This window comes from Patiria miniata, unplaced genomic scaffold, assembly GCF_015706575.1.
Source record: "Patiria miniata isolate m_02_andy unplaced genomic scaffold, ASM1570657v1 HiC_scaffold_28, whole genome shotgun sequence".
NCBI lineage: Eukaryota > Metazoa > Echinodermata > Asteroidea > Valvatida > Asterinidae > Patiria > Patiria miniata.
The window spans coordinates 3,011,528-3,030,305 of NW_024037067.1; the positions used below are offsets into that span (position 1 = coordinate 3,011,528).

The window sequence follows — 18,778 nt, forward strand, 5'->3', positions numbered from 1 at the left end:
TGGTAGTGTGAAGTGACTGATTTTAAATCAGAAAGTGGTTTCACGTTTAGGTCAGTTTGCTCTGACTGTCAGTCATTTTGGGGAATACTGATGAACAAATTTAAAATAAAACAGGAATTTCAAGCAACTTTCTGGTAACTTTATACAAGTTGAAATACTTCATGGAAAAGGAAAGTGAGTCTGATACAAAGCAGAACCTTTAAAGTCCCCCGTTCCCCTCCCCCCCCCCCCCCCCCCCCGACTTGTCCCGTGATGCATTGCGTACCATTTTGGCAGAAGACGCCTTCGAAGCCATCCTGACAGAGACAGATGTTGCTGCTGCCGCTGGTCACACATGTAGCCTGGTTCTCACAATTGTTGGTGACGCAAGACACTGATGAGATCAGAGAGGACGGAAATCAAGTTCGACACAAGATAGTACGGGTGGTTTGCCACAAAACCAGTGCACAAAACACAGAGTTCAAATCACAGAGCTCAGATGAGTCTTGAGTACTTACAATACTCGCAGTTCTTGCCCGTGTACTGCCCAATGCAAGTACAGACGTAGGAGTCTGGTGTATCGGAGCAAGCCGCGCCATTCTGACATGGAGTGTTGAGGAAACATTCATTGACTGATTGGCAGAAGGGACCAGAGTAGCCATCAGCGCAGGCACAGGACAGAGTCGTAGCACTGGTCTGACTGCAGGTACCACCGTTAATACACGGGGCATCTGCGCACAGATCAACTGTTGGGGTTTTACAATACAGACACAAAATTGAAATGGGTGGAAAAAATGGGTGAAAATATTGTATAAAACTGCAATTTGTGCAATTAATTTTCAGCCATTGAATGGAATGAGGAGTGGTAGATTTTAAATGGTATGGAGGGAAAGGGAAGGTTGGGATAGGGGCAACAGGGGTGTAGTAAAGGGGCAACAGGGGTGCAGTAAAGGGGTAACAGGGGTGCAGTAAAGGGGTAATAGGGGTGCAGTAAAGGGGTAATAGGGGTGCAGTAAAGGGGTAATAGGGGTGCAGTAAAGGGGTATAGGGTGCAGTAAAGGGGCAATAGGGGTTCAGTAAAGGAGCAATAGGGGTGCAGTAAAGGGGCAACAGGGGTGCAGTAAAAGGGCAACAGGGGTGCAGATGAGGGACAACAGGGGTGCAGCTGAGGGACAACAGGGGTGCAGCTGAGGGGTAACAGGAGTGCAGTTAAGGGGCAACAGGGGTGCAACTAAGTGATATAATAAGGGGTGCAGCGGGGGGGGGGGGAGCAATAGGGGTGCAGTTGTACTGTGGGGGAGAGTAACAGAGGTTAGCTATGGAGCAGGGGGGGGGGGACTATGAGGAAACAGGGGTTCAATAGGGGAAACAGGGGTGCAGTTGTGGGGAGATAGGGAACTGCTAATGGGAGACAGAGGGGGACATGATGGGTGATGATGGGGCACACCATGAATACCTGGAGTCTGGCACCGGTCTCCCTCATGAGACACTGGGCATTGACACTGATAGGAGTTGGTCTGGAGATCGTTGGTGCAGGTGCCTTGGTTCAGGCAAGGACTGCTAGCACAAGGCACTGAGAGAGAAGTGGACAAACAGACATGCTAGAAAACATCAGAACCAACAAACCACATGCAACAAAGTTGACATGCACGGCACAGTCTTTCATCAAAGCCAACAGAGCTCACGTTTACAGACATATTACTGGGTCTCTTGATATCTATTAGAAAAGGCATCGAGGTATAATTCCTGAGTTTCTTCACAGTATTGCAGAGATGAAAACAGGTCATGCCATTTTAGAAAATCATGCAAAACAAGCAGTAAATGACACAATAATCATAGACTTCCCAAAACAATGACATTTAAATGAGAAAGTTATATTCAACTTGCCATGAGAAGAGGCAGAAAACAGTCTAGAAGTGACGGATATATTCTCACTGGTTCCCAAATGATATTATCGCACGTTAAGAATCAATGCATACCAGGAAAGGGTCCCAACACGACATAGATGTTGCACATTTTCACTACTTTAATAGGGTGTACTAGTTGACATAACTTACCTTGGAATTCGCAGCGATCACCAAAGAATAGGTTTGTATCACACTGACACATAAAGCTTGTGGCATCATTATCGATGCATGGCTGTCCATTGAAGCATGGACTACTGCCACATGGTCCTGCAAAGAAAAATTCCAAAAACTTTCAACTTTAAAATTTGTGCGGTGACGTGGGACACTTTTCGGTCTGGCTCAAAACTCATGTCAGCAGGTTTGGTTAAGGAAAGTTTTTGGTGATTGGCAAATTTCTGTGCTATGGGGAGTCAGGTTGGTGAAGCTGTACTTTCCAAGCGCTCGCCTTCCACCGCTGTGACCTGGGTTCGATTCCTGCCTGGGCCAATATGCTTACAATCCCTATTTGACTCTGTAGGTTTTCCTCAGAAAATTCTATTCTGGGGTTTTCCTCCCACATCTAAAACTGTAATTTCTTCACAATGTCTTCTCTTTACTGGGCCCCATGGGAGACCAGTGCATTCCACTAAATGGGCTACCCAGTTAAATTAAGAATTAAGCTCTATTGAAATGGGCTATTGGCTAGAAAACCTCAAAAGGAAGGGAAACAAATTGAATGATAAAGTTGAACTCACGGTCAGCGCATTGGAGACCACTGTAGGGTGAAACACACTGACAATTGTAGCCAATGGATGTGATTTGGCAGGTGCCTCCATTATTGCATGGGTTACTGCTACAGGCTGTTCCTATTGGTGGAAACAGATGAATACTAATAAGGCCTCATGAATATGCAGTAAAACCTTGTGAATATACATTACTGTGATTGTTGCAAGCTTGCAGGTCATATAAAACTACTTACTTCTTCCTGCACTTTTTATTCAAATATTTTCTGACCGCTAAGGACAACAAATCATCTTTTCTGCTTGTGTCTAAACTAGCCTCGTTAATTCAGAATTTGAAAATTGGTACTTACTTGGGTTTTGACATCTAGTTCCCATGTAGTTGCTTAGACACAGACACGTATAGCTCAAATCATTGTTTGCAACACAAGTGCCCCCATTCATGCATGGGTTGGAGCCACAAATGGAAGCTGCAGAATGCAACAAAAACAATATCCAAAAGAAAACAATTATTTGCCTCATCAATAATTTCATTCATTTCATATCTATTGACATTGTTTCTTTTAACTATTTGACCAAGTATAATTAAAAGTTTGACAAATTCAAAACTTTGGGCAAGCACTGTATACTCACTTGAATCGGATTGACACTGCAGCCCAACGTAGGGAGTGACGCAAGCACACCGGTATGTGTCGTCTGCCTGAGTTAGGCAGGTCCCTCCATTGATACATGGATTGGATCGGCAGGGGAACTGGGTACCAGCTGTGCAAGAGAGAATGAGAATTGCTTCATTATCTGTAGGGAACCAGTTAAAGGCATGGCTACCACTCATGGGTGTTACAATCCTCACTATGTCATAAATCTTTCTCTTTCTGCTTTCTCATGAACTTTGTTGTGAAGAGTGCAGAATGGCAATTGTGGTAAAGTATACTGCTAAGGGACACAGGCAGAATCATCTGCATATCGTGGCCAATTATCCTAGCCAATTTATTTATCTATTAAGGGCAAAGATGCACACAATTAGTATCTTTAAACAAATGACATTATGAAAACTTTGCAGTATACTTACTGTAGCAAGTGTCTTGGACATCCACGCTGAACCCTCGCTGCTCCTTTGTGTCATCAGTAACAAACGTCATCCAGAATGAATTGCCAACAGTAGTAAACAAATCTGGTAAACCCTCGCCAGCAAACGTGTTAAAGGTACCCACACCTGAACGTGAAAAGAACCAACTTTGGTCAACAGATCAACACAGTTCAAATCCCTACAAGACAACTGTCCTTTTTCTAGGCCAAAATACAAGGTATCATTTTCATAAGAATTCATGGCTCTATTGGATTTGAATCCACAAAAAGTACATCAAATTTCAACACAGCTAGAGAACTTTTCCGTGCAAACTAAAATCCTAACCATAGCATATTCGCAATCTTACCCGAAGTTATCCCATTGCCTACTCTGACCAGATCATACTCCATTTCCGTAGAGAAGTCAGTGAAGATGACCCTCATGGGGTTCCCAGAAACTGTCTGGAAGCCCCAGGCACAGTTCTGACTAGGGTCATAGCTGGCGGGATAGTTGGGGGAATTCAGCGTCTGGTGACCACACTGAGTCAACTGGAAGTTCACATTGCAGCCAATATCTGGTAAAGCAAGGAAAATGAAATAAAACAATGAGTACAGAACTTCGCAGGCTTGGAGCAATACTTGTTTCTGATTGGGATTCGTTATGGTAAAAAATCAGGAATGGAAAAGTTGAGATGCTCCTTACTTTAGCGAGGGAGTAACACTTTTCAGGAACAGCACAGGATTTTAAAGACGCTCAAATTTTGTTTCAAGATAGCATCTGCACAGTGAATATGTCTTAGTAGTGATGCTGTGGACTTGAGTTTTGGGAAGGGAAGCAGTTCAAATCCAGCTGCTGACAATGTGTGGTGTCCTTAGGCAAGCCACTTTACGCCCATTTATCTCTTTCCACTCTGAAGCAGAAATGGGTACCGGCCTTAGCTGGGGAACCTGTGATGAACAGGTATCCTACCTGAAGTGAGTAGAAACACTTGATCTCTGTTGTTTTATGCTATGGATATCGGAATGCTGCTGAGGAAACACCGGCTTAATCAGCCACACTGTCTCAGGAGAGATGGGTTTTATATCATCTTGGTTTTTTTTCATCTTAAGTTCAAAGTTAGTGACTCACGGATTTCACAGTTAAGCCCAGCATACTCATCAGTACAAGCACAGGTGTAGCTGTTGACTCCATCCACACAACGACCACCGTTCTGACACGGATTGGATAGGCAGTCCAAAATATCTAAGTAGGAAAGTAAAATAGTTTCACATGTAAGATACAAAAATAAAAGCAGCTTAAGTTGAAATGAAACCATTACACTCAGAGGTGAACATTCTGAGGTGTTTCCCTACACACAAAGAAGAGCGTGTCAATGATCCACGTTTTGAAGAATTTTACAATTTTCAGAACCGTTCAGTTAAAACTGCATGTCAATCACCAAACAATGATTATCTTAACTGCTACAAGTTTGCACGCTTACCATTTGCGCAGGTTATTCCTGTGTAACCTGCTGGACAGTGGCATACAAATCTATTCAATTGGTTCTCACATCCTGCGCCATTCTGGCAAGGGTTACTCTCGCACTCGTTGACGTCTGCAGGTTGCATTAAAGAGAAAAGCCACAAATTGAAATTTAGAAGAAAAGACTACAGAATGTTTCAGGATCCCGTGGGCTTGGGAGGTTGTGTCCTTGAGCAAGACACTTAGTCACAAGTTGCTTCTCCCCATCCAGGAGTAACATCAGTATCTGTAAGGGCAGGAGCTGAGATGATCTTTCGAATGTTTTATGCAACTGACCGTGCCACAGGGTTAATAATGATAATGGGCTTTTCTTTTTGCATGGACAAAAGGCAGATATACGAATTATATAACTACATTCCACAAAATTTGTTCGACATGTTCAATTATTTACAAATGTAGCAAAAGTCCCCGAATTTCAAACTTTGTAAAAACTTACTTAATGTAAAATATCTTCTCAAAATTGTACTAAAGAAGATATAAAGGGATATGAGCTGCAATCAATTGATTGAGACGGGTCAGCACTTACCTGCTCCACAGCGTGAGCCAGTATAGCCAGCATTGCAGAAACATTGGTAGGAATTGACCCGGTCAAGGCACACTCCGTTGTTCAAGCACGGGTCGGAGGCGCACTCATTGATCTCTGCAATCAGAAAATGGGGTCAAATATTGCCTCAAATTTTACATGCTATGAAAAAAAAGCTGCAAAGTGGAGATTTTGCTGGTTAAAAAGTTCTGTTCAAAAAGCCAGAGACACTTATTCCCTGGCCTGATTGTTTTTACTGATATTTTCCTTCTAGAAAGAGATTACTAATGCAATATTTCATATAAAACTGCCTTGAAACTTACGTGTTGAGCATGTGGGATCGTTATAACCAGGAGGACAGACACAAATAAATTGGTTGGGACGATTGAAACAGTCTCCGCCATTTCTGCAGGGATTACTGGCGCACTCATCAATGTCTGTAAATGTCAAAAAAAAAGGAGGCAGGTTTTTGCACGGAACTTTTTTCAACTACATATCCCAGATTTTAAAGAGTGCATGAATTCAGAAAATTTGATAAACTGTATGTCAGCCAAAGCACTTTTTCCAGGATAGCGGGTGATGTATTTTGTGCATGGTATTCACAATGAATATTCATGAATAATGGTAAGCCCATGATTGGTCAACAGGCCACACGGTATCATTAGACTTGTCACAGTCCATAGGATGCTTCTACTTCTACTTTTAAACCAATGGCAATAAACAACACAGAATAAAATTCTTCACTAACTGGACAAAAAGTTTTAAGCAAATGCGTCAAGAAATCACACGACAAAGTTCCCCTTCACATTCCCTTTCATATCTTGGTTCAATGCTTACCTTGTTGGCAGTTCTGCCCACTATATCCAGGTTGACATTGGCAGATATAACCATTCGTTTGGTCGACGCACACTGCATTATTCTGACAAGGGCTACTTGTACAATCATCAATATCTATAAAGAGCAATAACAACAATGAAAGACCACAGAAATGTTGGTTTTGTCTTATATTGGAATTATAACAGTTTGCGGAGGGACTTTGAGTCAGACGTTCAGAAGCAGTTGCAAAAATTTTGCAGGAACTCAACAGTATAAAGTGGTTTTTTGCAGAACCAATAATTAAAACTGGAGATTCTTGATAGAACCAAATGTTTATCTGAACATTCTTGGCAGTACTCTCACATCACTGAAGTACAATCTAGAAAAAAATATTGCCAGGAAACGCAGCCCTTCACTATTTCAAAAGTATACATTGGTTCTTCAAAGAACCAAATGGTAGTTATGGTTAATGTTCTTCCCAGCTTAGAAAAAAAGTGGTTTTAGAGGAGGAATGGAGGAACATTAACTTGAATAGAATGAAGTCGTTCTTGGAAGAACCAGATATGGTTTCAATATATCAATGTTCCAGCCATGACATCATCCACTTCACTGGTTCGTGTTTGGACATTCCACCGATAGTTCATTGCCTACTTACTCTGTTCACAGCGAGCTCCCATAAACCCTGACAGACAGTTGCAGGTGAAGAAGTTGAGATTATCCACACATTGGCCGCCATTGGCGCAAGAGTTGGGCTGGCAATCGTTGATATCTGAAATGTGAAAGTCATCCAAAAGATACAAATTGTTAAGTCATTCTTCATAAAACAAGCCAGTCTGAAGTTTTCCCGTTTTGTATTTTCATCTTCAGTTACGATGCTAAATATGTACACTGTGAAGACTTTCAAATTTGGATCCTTAGTAATCTCGCTCTGGAAGGAGTAGGAACTTTGTGAGTTTTGAGAAACTTCCTTATCTGAAAGAGTGACTAAACAAGCCATGCTTACTGTTTTCACAGTTGTCACCGTCGTACCCTGAGCGGCAAGTACAAGTGTAGCTATTGACCAGATCCGCACATACACCTGAGTTCAGGCAGGGACTGCTAGCACACTCATCAATATCTGTATGTCAATAAAGATGGGAGAATAAATAGCAAAACAAGGGATGTGTTTTTTGATCTAGCTGAAACTGTAAGAGGGAGAGATGCCTACTGGTTATGGTTTGTGACTCATGATCACAGGGTTAGGGGTTCAAATCCAACAAGCTGGCCACATGTTTTGTCCTTGGGTAAGCACTTTACCATACTTGCCTCTCTCCGCACAGACATATAAATGGGTATGTGCACAGCTAGAGAGTAACATTCAATGAATTGCAATCCAGTCCAGGGGATAAGAGTAATGCAACCATTAGGAGGCTGAATTGAAGTTTGTGTCACAGCTGGAAAGTTTGATGTTTTTTTAAGTGGGGTGGGGGGGGGGATTGGGAAAACAGAAAGAGTCAAGACAAAATGACTCAACTTACTTGTTTGACATAACGTTCCCTCATAACCATCGGCACAGAGACACTCTACGCCACTTGTGAGAGCACGACACGTTGCTCCGTTGAGGCATGGATCACTGAAACAAACATCAATTTCTGGAACAACACAGAAGGAAATCAAGTTATTAGAGCCGCTCTGTGAATAACTATGCGGTGCAAACATACAAACAGGAAAGGACAACTCATCTCAACTCACCCATGTCACATGTGGTCCCATACCAGCCTGATCGGCATACACATGTAAAACCGCTGGCTCGATCAAAGCAGGAGCCTCCGTTCTTACAGGGCTGACTATTGCACTCGTCATAATCTGAACATTACAGTGAAATAAACCACAGAAAACAGATATAAAATAACAGTTTAAAAAAAACAAGATATAACAATTATATTAAAGACTATAATAGAAACTGAAATGTATGTCAGAATAAAGCCAAGTGCAGGCTTTAAAATCTACTGAGAAAATACTTTAAGTTAAATAGAGGGCCTTTGTTATTGTAACTTCATTGCTATCTACAATATGGAGTACTTCTAAGCTTAATATAACTCACCAATCTCACAGTTAGCACCCTGGAAACCATCGCGACAATCGCAGGAGTAAAAGTTGGTGAAGTCTCTGCACGTCCCACCGTTAGTGCAAGGTGCACTGGCACACTCGTTGATGTCTGTCAAGATGAAAACAAAAATCAGATATCTTTGGACTGAGATTGAACAGAATAAGGTAAAATAACATACGGCTAATTTCACGTTGCAGAGAATTTGGTTAGCACAAAATGTTTGTCTGAGCGTCTGAAAAAAGTCTTTGAAATGAAGGAGGAACACCTAGAGAGGGGATTGGGTAAACGTTGATGAAAACGCAAGGAATCAGTGGAATTTGACTTCAAAATGATGCTGCACATACTGCCCAAGTAAGTGGTGACTTCATTTGTAAAGGCTTTATAGTCACTTAAGCTGCAGACTTGAGGTAAAGTCTATTCTCTGTGATACAGCAATAGCCTCTGTGCATCTCATGGCCTTACTTGTGTTGCAGTTGACTCCGCTCCAGCCGTCCAAACAGCTGCAGGTGTACTGGTTCTGTCCATTGGCACACGCTCCTCCGTTCTGGCAGGGGTTGCTGAAACACTCATCGTAATCTGTCAACAAAAACACATTCTTAACATCCGTCTTAAAAAGTTAAACACTACATAATGTTTTGCTGAGAGTTATTTGGGGCTGGGCTTTTTTGAATAATGGTCTCAACAGTCTAACCTCACTAATTATACAGTCAGAGAATGACTAGAATGCTGTTGTCTACATGACCTCTGACTAGGTGTCAACTTCATCTCAATATTCACACAGGTTCTATGTTACCTGTCCTGATATATGAGGAGAGGCCTCCAGTCTCAATGATAGATATATCCTATCTTACCTTGTTTACAGTTGGTTCCTTCCCAGCCTGGTGGACAGATGCAGGTATACTTATTCAATCCATTCATGCAGGTGGCTGTATCCAAGCAGGGGCTGCTTGCACACTCATCAATATCTGGTGGAAAGATTCCAGTAAAACGGTACAATTTACAAAACTTTCTTACGTATACATTTGCTATTATCAGGAATCAGGTTGGCAGAGTGCTATTTTCCTGATCTTCCATCGCTGTGACCCAGGTTCGATTCCCCACCTATAGGATGTGTGGTTGGGTTTTCAGTCCCTGCCTAATTCGGTGGTTTTGATCCTCCCACCTCTCCCAAGTTCTTTGAAGTTTTCGGGGGGACCACTACAAATGCTGAATTTCAAACGATAACTCTTACCTAAGTCACACTGGTCTCCTGTATACCCAACGATACATGCACAGGTGTAGCCATCTAGCAAATCAGTGCAGGAGCCGCCATTTTGACAAGGGTTACTGGCACACTCGTTAATTTCTACAAAACAAACAAATCATGTCAAGAATTTAATTGAATGCTATAAATAAATGCAATTGTCTGGTAAGATACTGTACAGTGAAATTGTCAGAGCTGCTCCAATGAATACAATGTCTTCAAGAATAAGCCAAGATATTTGTCTTACGTGATTCACACCGCATTCCTCCGTAGCCTGGCTCACATTCACAGACAAACTGATTGCGGTCATTCAGGCAAGTTCCGTTGTTCTGACAGGGGTTGCTGGCACACTCATTCACATCTACAAAAAAAAATTAAAAATCAAAGAAAATATGTTTAGATCTTCCAAGAGAAGAAATTACTTTAACAGATCCGGTTGGGAGTCAGGTTGGCGCAGTGGTTCTTTCTTCGCTTTCCACCTCTATGGTCCGCGTTCGATTCCTGCCCTGGTCCACATGTGGACTGGGTTTTCAGTCCCTACCTGATTCCGTGGGTTTCCCCCCAGAATATTCTTCTTTGGTTTTCCTCCCACCTCTAAAACTGTAATTTCTTCTCATTGTCTCCTCTCTACAGGTTTCTTCAGGCTTGCGAGCTACAGTGCCTGGGGCTCTTTTGAGGAATTCTTGGTTTGAGTACCAGAAATATAACAATTATAATAATAATACCTACAAATATTGAATTGAACTGTTTTACTCACCCAGTTCACAGGTGGTTCCTTGCCATCCAGATAAACACAGACAATTCCATCGATTCAATTCATTGTTGCACGCAGCACCGTTCAGGCAGGGAGTGCTTGCACACTCGTCAATTTCTGCACGCAAAATAGAAATATTCACAAGAATGTTGTATTTGTTGTTACAAGTGATTGAAAATTAGTGCAAATGTCAAACATATATGGGGTAAAATTGCTGTAGAATTTAACAAGGCTGGTACAAACGTCATGCAAATTAAAAAACTGAAACTTCGCATAATCAACCACTAGTAAACCGTTGGTACTTGATCAGAGTTAACTCTACGTACCTGTCTCGCAGTTGATACCACCATAGCCGTCCCTGCATTGGCACATGTAACCGTTGATCATGTTGGTACATGTACCCACGTTCTGGCACGGCCCGCTTGCACATTCATTGATATCTGTCAAAGTGCAAAAAATATCATCATAATGTGGGCTTGCGACAGTCTGTGATTGTCTGTGATATGTTATGATGTGATATGTTATGATATTACTTGAACCATCTTTGATAAAGAGGTCTTGAGTTCTGCCATGTTTATTCAAAATCGGCGAATAATTGGCAAAGTCTTGAAGGAAAATCTTGCTTTTAATATTTACAGCTTATTTGGTGAATGTTGCATTAAGGTTAACTTTTGTTTTTCTTGGGCCCGTTATTTAGCGCAGAAATACAACATTTTCCAGACATAGTTCCAACCTACCAGTCTGACAATTCTTGCCGCTATAGCCTGGTAGACAGTCACATCTGTAGTCATTCTGCAGGTTTTGGCAAGTGGCGTTGTTCATACACGGCATGGAGTCACATTCATTGATATCTTGACACAAACACAGAAAACAAAATTAATATTAAAATCAACAAGATATTAAACTGACAGAGATAACTTCAACGGACCATATCAAAGCGAATACAAGTACGATGTGAGACTTACCAACAGAGCAATGATCACCGGTCCATCCTGGAGCACAGGTGCATGTGTATCTATTCACATCATCCACGCATGTGCCACCATTGAAGCACGGACGACTGGCACACTCATTAGTTTCTGAAACAAGACGGAAGAAATATTAACCCTAACCCTTCACAATTCTTCAAAATCAATCAGGGTAGTAGTAAACCTGCACAGTTTTAGTCAACTCAGACAAATGAGATTTGTAGTTTCTGTCATTCATAATTCAGGCACAAAGGACTTTCTCCAGCAAAAAATACAAGCACCGATAAAGCATGTGTTTCCAAATTTGAAGTTGTGTAGTCCATTTGATTTTGCGAACTTGGTGTCAAAAACACTTCCAGATTTTTTCTCCAGCAAAAAAAGCTCACATATCAGAAATACTGTTTTAAATGTTGTACATTTATGGCTTCAATTTTTCAAATATTTTTGGTTAATCTTTATGAACCCAGCATTCGATTACTTCCCTGGCGTTTACTCATGCAAGCGCGACTGTGTTTGAATTAACTCTCAGGGGACTTCTCGCATTTACTTGAGCCTGGCCTAAGTAACCGACCCACTGAGTGGGTTACTTGGGTAAGTATCCCACAATACAATGCAAAAACATGGCGGCTAAGTCTAACGCTGCGGCGCCGGGATGGTGTCTCAGCTTCACTTCACACTAGTACTAGACGACGGGAGGAAAGTGAAGTTAATTAAACTCAGCGTTTCTTGTTCACTTTGGAAGAGCACATACAGTGGCCACCATGGCTCACTTTGGACGGCTCGAATCAATTTGCAAAGGGGATTCAATCGCCACATGACCTCTTGACCCAGTCCGGTTGCTATGACTCGACCTCGAGTAACCCGAGATCATTCGTATATTGCTCCAGATTGCGCATTGCACATGATTGCTCCATCTATACCCAAGACAAAAGTGTGGGAAGGCGCAAGGGAAGTTATCGAACGCACTAGATGAATAACAACACCCTAACAATACTACATACCTATATGACACAAGATGCCAGTGTAGCCAGGCAGGCATGTGCATGTAAACTGGTTCTGACCGTTGTTGCAAGTTGCACCATTCTGACACGGGTTGCTGTCGCATTCATTGTAATCTGCGAAATAAACAAGGAAGACATAAGAGAGCATGTTCTTGAAATATGGCTTCTCAAACGCTCTGTAACAAACATTTTTAGTAAAACTTTTTGTGAAAGTTTGAGTTTTATGACACCCTCCTTTAAGCACTTACCAAATTCACAGTTGGTACCCAGCCTACCAAGGGGACATATGCACTGGTACCGGTTGAGCTGGTTCAAGCACGTTGCACCAGTTTGGCACGGCTGGTTGAAACATTCATCAATATCTGGCAAATGAAAAAGGTGAACACAGGTTTTCTTGGGTTAGCAGTTTTCTTGGAAGATTAAGAAAATTAAGATTGAAAACTTGAAGACTGCCTGGGAAGCATTAACATCCTGCAGTCAAAATTAAAACTCACAGAAGTTTTATATTTTTGATACTCACAACACTTGGCGTATATCTTTGTTTAATAATGGAGATTGACATATGATACATTTATTTTGGCACAACCAGGTTCTATACCTAGGCATGGGGGAGGGGGGGGGGGGGTCTGTTCTCACCTGTTGCACATGTAGCACCCGTCCAGCCAGGTGCACAGGTGCAGTTATAGAATGCTTCATAATCGTTGCAGGTGGCTCCATTCCTGCAAGGGTTGCTGGCACACTCGTTGATATCTATAAACAATAACATCCAATAAATAAAAAACATTTTATATTTAGGGGTGATAGGGTGTTTCATAAAACATGAAGTAAAATTGTTGAACAAAATGGTTGGCAACATCTAGTTTTTGACTTGTTGAACTTTTTGGACCTAAAAGATTTGGTTTCTTTGACCGAAAAGGTATTTATGTATGGGATTAGATATGTGTTTGGTCGGTATTAAACACTCTGTTTAAGACTTGTTGAAGTCTTGAGTGCTGATAATTACCCTCGGCAGCATTCCAGACTCCAACCAGTCTTAAACATAGTGTTTAACACCACCCAAGCACACAGTTATTCCCATATTATCATCAGGTTATGAGCTTGAGAAGAAAGTATGAAAACAAGTTATTTGTGGAATCCAAACGAGTTAATTACCAATGTCACACATGATGCCTCTCCATCCATCATTGCAGTCACATGTGAATTGGTTCACTTGCTCAGAGCAGACACCATTGGCACACGGGTTGCTTAAACATTCATTTATATCTGCAACAAAAAGCAACAAAGTTAGTCAGATTTGAAGCTGTGTGTGGCAAACTAACATTTAATGGAGGTTTCTGATAACACAACATGGAAATATCTGCAAAAAACGAATGAATAAACACTCAATGTTTCAATCAGTGTAGTCTAACCATCCTCAAAAATACCCCACTCAAGTCAAATGTATGTGCTTCACAAATATGTGGACTGCTTTTTAAGATCCTACTGAGAAAATTAAATTTTAAAGGACAAACTATTTCGACGCCAGAAGACCTTAATAGAACACAGTGTCACTAGACCCTAAAACTACCGAAGTTAATTGGCAGAAAGTAATCCTTATTTTTATCATTTTTAATAAATTTATCATAAAAGTTTAAACTGATAAGTCAAATATAAGAGTGCTTGAAGACAATTTCAATAACTCTCCTACCAGTTTCGCAGTGAGTTCCCTCAAAGCCTGGTCGGCAGCTACACTGGTAACCGTTGACTTGGTCTACGCAGTTGCCGCTGTTCTGACACGGTGTGCTTGCACACTCGTTGATGTCTAAAGAAAGCAACAGGGAAAAGATGAATATTTCAAAGCAACCTGTGTTTGAAAATATGATCACATTTATCAGATAAGACAGAATTGGAGTCTGATTGGTTGGACATACTCTGTCGGCATTGAGGCCCCATCCAGCCTGCTGCACAGTCACAGACGAACTCGTTCTCCTGATTCTGGCAAGCGCCTCCATTCTCACACGGGTTGCTCAAACACTCATTGATATCTGCAAAAGCAATAACGTAAAACACGCTAAAAATCAAAGATTGTGTTAAGAGTTTTCCCACTCACTGATATATGAGCTCTGGGAGTATAGGGCAATGTGATGAGGCAAGTACAACCCCCTCACTGGTGACTGGTGTAGGACACTTCCCTTTCCCTCATATGCACTTTTTCTAGACTGGTTCCCACCTCTACATTTCAAAGTCTACAATATAAGAGGGACTGGGAACCAGATAACTTTCTCCTTTTTTTTTTTTTTTTCAATTTCTTTTTATTATGTGACTTCCTCCAGCTCTGAACCCCAAACATTCAAAACAACAGTCAAGCTGTACTACCCAGCCACTGTACCGTCACTCCAATTCACCCCTGGTTCGATACTCACCCAAGTTGCATGTGGTTCCCTCCCAGCCGGGCTGGCAATTGCAGCGATACTGATTGCGCTCATTCAGACACTGACCACCGTTCAGACATGGGTCTGAAGCACACTCGTCAACGTCTGTGGAGAATCATATGACAACAATGACTACTTTGATTTCGCTTTGTTATTCCTTTATGAAAATGTTTCATAAAATTCAGCATCGATTTGAAATGTATGGACTTGTATATGCACTCCATTATTGGTTGCTCCTTGTCAAAGCAAATCCAGTCTATGGACAAACTTTGTTCAATTTTATTTTAAATAGATTCTCATCACAGATCGATAGTGATTTTTGAGTGATATTGACCAAACTTCAAATTAGACATTTTACCAGTTTGGCATTGTGTTCCTGTCCAACCAGATGTGCAGGTACAAGAGTAGCTGTTCTGTAAATTGTTGCAATTTCCTCCGTTGAAACAAGGTTGACTGGCGCATTCATTGATGTCTGCAATCCAAAAAAAAATTAACAACTTTACACTTCTTCAAAGGCATGTAAGAATTAAAACTGATAATTAGCCAGAAACAGACCTACCTATTTAATGCCAAAAACCTCACTCAAAGTGGTGATTGGAATGATACCAATACCCTGTGACATTATTCTGCCTGAAATGGTATTGTTCGGGAGACAACAATCACGGAAGGTTGTTTAAAAAGGTGTGTCATACGGCACACTTTATTGCTTGGTTATCAACGGAATCCAGTTACATCTTACCAATATCACAATTAACTCCTCGCCAGCCCCCAGTACAAACACAGTCGTAGCCATTGAAGCGATCAGTGCATGCAGCACTGTTCTGGCATGGGCCACTAGCACACTCATCAACATCTGCAGACAAAACCACGCCAGGAATGACACATTAGTGGGCTGAACAACAGGCTAAATTACAAAATGGTGCTTAACGAAAGTAACAATGCACACAAGAGTTGTGAAAGGATTATGCAAACCTAATTGTGTCACTATTTCAGACAAATTCAATAAAAAAAGTAAAAAAAATTGAAAGTTGCCGAGATGGGGTCCAGTTCATGTACTCACCGACTGTGCATGTATCTCCCTCCCAGCCTGGTTGACAGGTGCACGTGTAACCGTTGATGCCATCAACGCAATTTCCTCCGTTACGACACGGGAAACTGATGCACTCATTGATATCTGGCAAAATCCAACATATCAAATTAATATTTGACACAAAATGTTTCATCCATGATAACTGATTGAGGTACTCGCTGCTTTAATGGATTGCAACTCCATCCGATCCCAACAAGTGGAGTGCTAAGACATCTGTACCAGAAAGCAAGAGGTCGTAGGTTCGAGTCTCACCCAATCCATGCTACTTTTTTTTTCACAAGCTCTGTTGAATATTGTACTAATGAACAATTTTGTTGGTGAAGAGAAAAGTCCAACATTAAAAAGTTGTCACTGTAGACCATAAAAACTCCAATGTTCATTAGGGTGAGCGGGTGTAAGGGTTAATTATGTGTCTTACTTGTTTGGCAACGAGGCCCTGTGAATCCCTGCACACAGGCACATACATAGCTGTTGACCATGTCTGTACACGTCGCTCCGTTAGCACAAGGGTTGCTCAGGCACTCATCAACATCTGCAACAAACAGAATACAAAAGAAATGGACTGGGGAAGGATTCAAACCTGGGACCCCTGGAACGTACCAGTGCTTCACAAACTGAGCTGTCCAGCCCAAAGTTGGCAGTTTCCCAATGAGGTTGTAAACAGTAATTGACTGCAGCAGGAGTTGAATGTATGACCTCCAGAATGTCATTCCAGTGCTCTACCAACTGAGCCATCCGGCCCTGTGTTTGAAGTCTTTCAGTAGTCAAAGTCTTTGATCAACATATGTGGAAATCGGTGAACAAAATGAAATGATAAATACTTACTCTCCGTGCAAGTCGACCCTGACCAACCAGAAGCGCACACGCATTCGTAACTGTTGATACGATCGTTACACTGTCCACCATTCTCACATGGGCCACTGCTGCACTCATCGATTTCTGCAAATACATACAAGCGCAAATATATGTTGAAGTGAATGAGTCGGTCAGTCGGTGAGATAGGTAAAGTGGACACTTGTCTGGCTGTGATAAAACATAAACAAATAACAAGCTTACCACTCTCGCATCTGTCTCCCTGGTAACCGGGAGCACAGTTACAGGTGTACATGTTGATGCCGTCCATACACTGGCCTAGATTTAGGCAGGGTCCTGAAGCACACTCATTCAAATCTAGAAAGACAAAATAATTTAAACAAAATCATATTTTGATTCTCTGACAAAGTGCTATACCTATAAAAACCCTGACTCCCTGAAGCATTTTTTTGGCCGGGAATCTTTCTAAATTTTAAAATCTCCACCATAGTGTGGAATCCAATAGATCATTCTTTTTACTTGAAACTTTCAAGAAGCATCGAGCCTCATAGTCACATCTTCCTTAACCTACAGAATCTCAAAATACAATTCTGGTCGATTTTGACAGGTCTGGAAGAGTTAGAGCTCAGCTGCAGCTGTTATACACTGTGCAATGATTGCGAATGAATTTTCTTGGAATATTGTGAAGAATGGTTAGTGTTCACGAATGTATATAAATCTATGTCGACCATTCCCGCAATGCACTACCAGTAAAGCAGGGGGTACGTGCAGCTTTTCTGGGTAGTTAATCACCGGTATCAGAACAAGTCTTGACTTACTTGTTTCGCAGTTCAAGCCGGTGTATCCAGCCACACACCGACATCCGTAACCATTCACTACATCCACACAAGTGCCGCTATTCTGACACGGATTACTGGTGCATTCGTCAATATCTGTGGCCAACAAGAAATTAGGTTAATGAAATACTGTACATCATCAATTCAAATTTTATTATTGTAATTCCTGGAACCAAGGATTCCTCTTAAGAACCCAAGACACTAGTAGCTCAAAGCCTGAGGAAACCTGTTCAGATAAGATAATAACTTTCTGGGGAAAATCCACAGAATCAGGCAGGATTGAAGAGCAAATCTACGGTTCCTACTTCATGCGAATGTGAAGCGAATTTGATGTCATTAAACATTTGCTGTGAAATTCGCCGGAGTTGAAATATGTTAAACTTTTACGAATTCGCAGCGCGAATACTTGCCATGACGTCACAAATTCGCCTTCGCTTTTGAACCGGGCTTCAGCCTAGGTGGGATTGGAACCCAGATCACTGAGTTGGAAGGCATTCCTACTTGACTCCATCAAATTGAGTCTCATTATATGTGCTTTGGTTATTTGTCCTCTTGTATTTGATGCAGAATCTACTTACTCATTTGACAAGTGTCGCCCTGCCAACCAGCTGCACAGCTGCATGTGAATGTGAATTCTGCATCAGTACACGTAGCACCGTTAAGGCAGGGGAAACTGCTGCAGTCATCCAAGTCTGGCAAAATAATCACAAAAATAGAATATTCTTGACATTATCAAATGTACATGGATTCCTCAGAAACATGTTTCGAAAAATTCATTACTACACTTTTTCAAAATGCATAGTATTTCTCGACAGTGAGTCACTCACAATCATATTTCTGTCAAATTACAAGTCTTGTTGTTCATCTCAAATTCATGAGTGGATGAAGTATGTTTCCTTTGTTGGGTAGCAGCAATCATAAATTGATAAACTCAAAATGCCCTGTCACAACTTGAGTCATTTACGCAGGTTAACAGCAACCATTCATTGTATTAGAATTATTTGGGCAGGGGAACAAAAATCTGTCATTTTTCAGTTGATTC

The 18,778-nt window shown here is 41.5% G+C and overlaps 1 protein-coding gene across 5 annotated transcripts in view; it reads right to left on the reverse strand.

The window, feature by feature from the left end:
* Positions 1-18,778, reverse strand: part of LOC119734733 (neurogenic locus notch homolog protein 1-like) — a 30,121-nt gene that overhangs the window by 6,612 nt on the left and 4,731 nt on the right. For all 5 annotated transcript variants that reach the window (XM_038208279.1, XM_038208278.1, XM_038208276.1 and 2 more), the window contains 42 exons: positions 18,315-18,428; positions 17,719-17,832; positions 17,144-17,257; positions 16,913-17,026; positions 16,506-16,619; positions 16,058-16,171; positions 15,737-15,850; positions 15,356-15,469; positions 14,989-15,102; positions 14,497-14,610; positions 14,274-14,387; positions 13,739-13,849; positions 13,223-13,336; positions 12,835-12,948; positions 12,587-12,700; positions 11,583-11,696; positions 11,355-11,468; positions 10,944-11,057; positions 10,621-10,734; positions 10,111-10,224; positions 9,852-9,965; positions 9,472-9,585; positions 9,083-9,196; positions 8,615-8,728; positions 8,263-8,376; positions 8,049-8,162; positions 7,535-7,648; positions 7,187-7,300; positions 6,553-6,666; positions 6,039-6,152; positions 5,719-5,832; positions 5,152-5,265; positions 4,800-4,913; positions 4,039-4,245; positions 3,675-3,818; positions 3,239-3,367; positions 2,959-3,075; positions 2,621-2,731; positions 2,037-2,153; positions 1,436-1,552; positions 498-725; positions 266-373 (listed from right to left, as the gene is read on the reverse strand). In XM_038208279.1, coding sequence (XP_038064207.1) covers positions 266-373; positions 498-725; positions 1,436-1,552; positions 2,037-2,153; positions 2,621-2,731; positions 2,959-3,075; positions 3,239-3,367; positions 3,675-3,818; positions 4,039-4,245; positions 4,800-4,913; positions 5,152-5,265; positions 5,719-5,832; positions 6,039-6,152; positions 6,553-6,666; positions 7,187-7,300; positions 7,535-7,648; positions 8,049-8,162; positions 8,263-8,376; positions 8,615-8,728; positions 9,083-9,196; positions 9,472-9,585; positions 9,852-9,965; positions 10,111-10,224; positions 10,621-10,734; positions 10,944-11,057; positions 11,355-11,468; positions 11,583-11,696; positions 12,587-12,700; positions 12,835-12,948; positions 13,223-13,336; positions 13,739-13,849; positions 14,274-14,387; positions 14,497-14,610; positions 14,989-15,102; positions 15,356-15,469; positions 15,737-15,850; positions 16,058-16,171; positions 16,506-16,619; positions 16,913-17,026; positions 17,144-17,257; positions 17,719-17,832; positions 18,315-18,428 — 5,037 coding nt within the window. The remainder of the gene's footprint in view (positions 1-265; positions 374-497; positions 726-1,435; positions 1,553-2,036; positions 2,154-2,620; positions 2,732-2,958; positions 3,076-3,238; positions 3,368-3,674; positions 3,819-4,038; positions 4,246-4,799; positions 4,914-5,151; positions 5,266-5,718; positions 5,833-6,038; positions 6,153-6,552; positions 6,667-7,186; positions 7,301-7,534; positions 7,649-8,048; positions 8,163-8,262; positions 8,377-8,614; positions 8,729-9,082; positions 9,197-9,471; positions 9,586-9,851; positions 9,966-10,110; positions 10,225-10,620; positions 10,735-10,943; positions 11,058-11,354; positions 11,469-11,582; positions 11,697-12,586; positions 12,701-12,834; positions 12,949-13,222; positions 13,337-13,738; positions 13,850-14,273; positions 14,388-14,496; positions 14,611-14,988; positions 15,103-15,355; positions 15,470-15,736; positions 15,851-16,057; positions 16,172-16,505; positions 16,620-16,912; positions 17,027-17,143; positions 17,258-17,718; positions 17,833-18,314; positions 18,429-18,778) is intronic.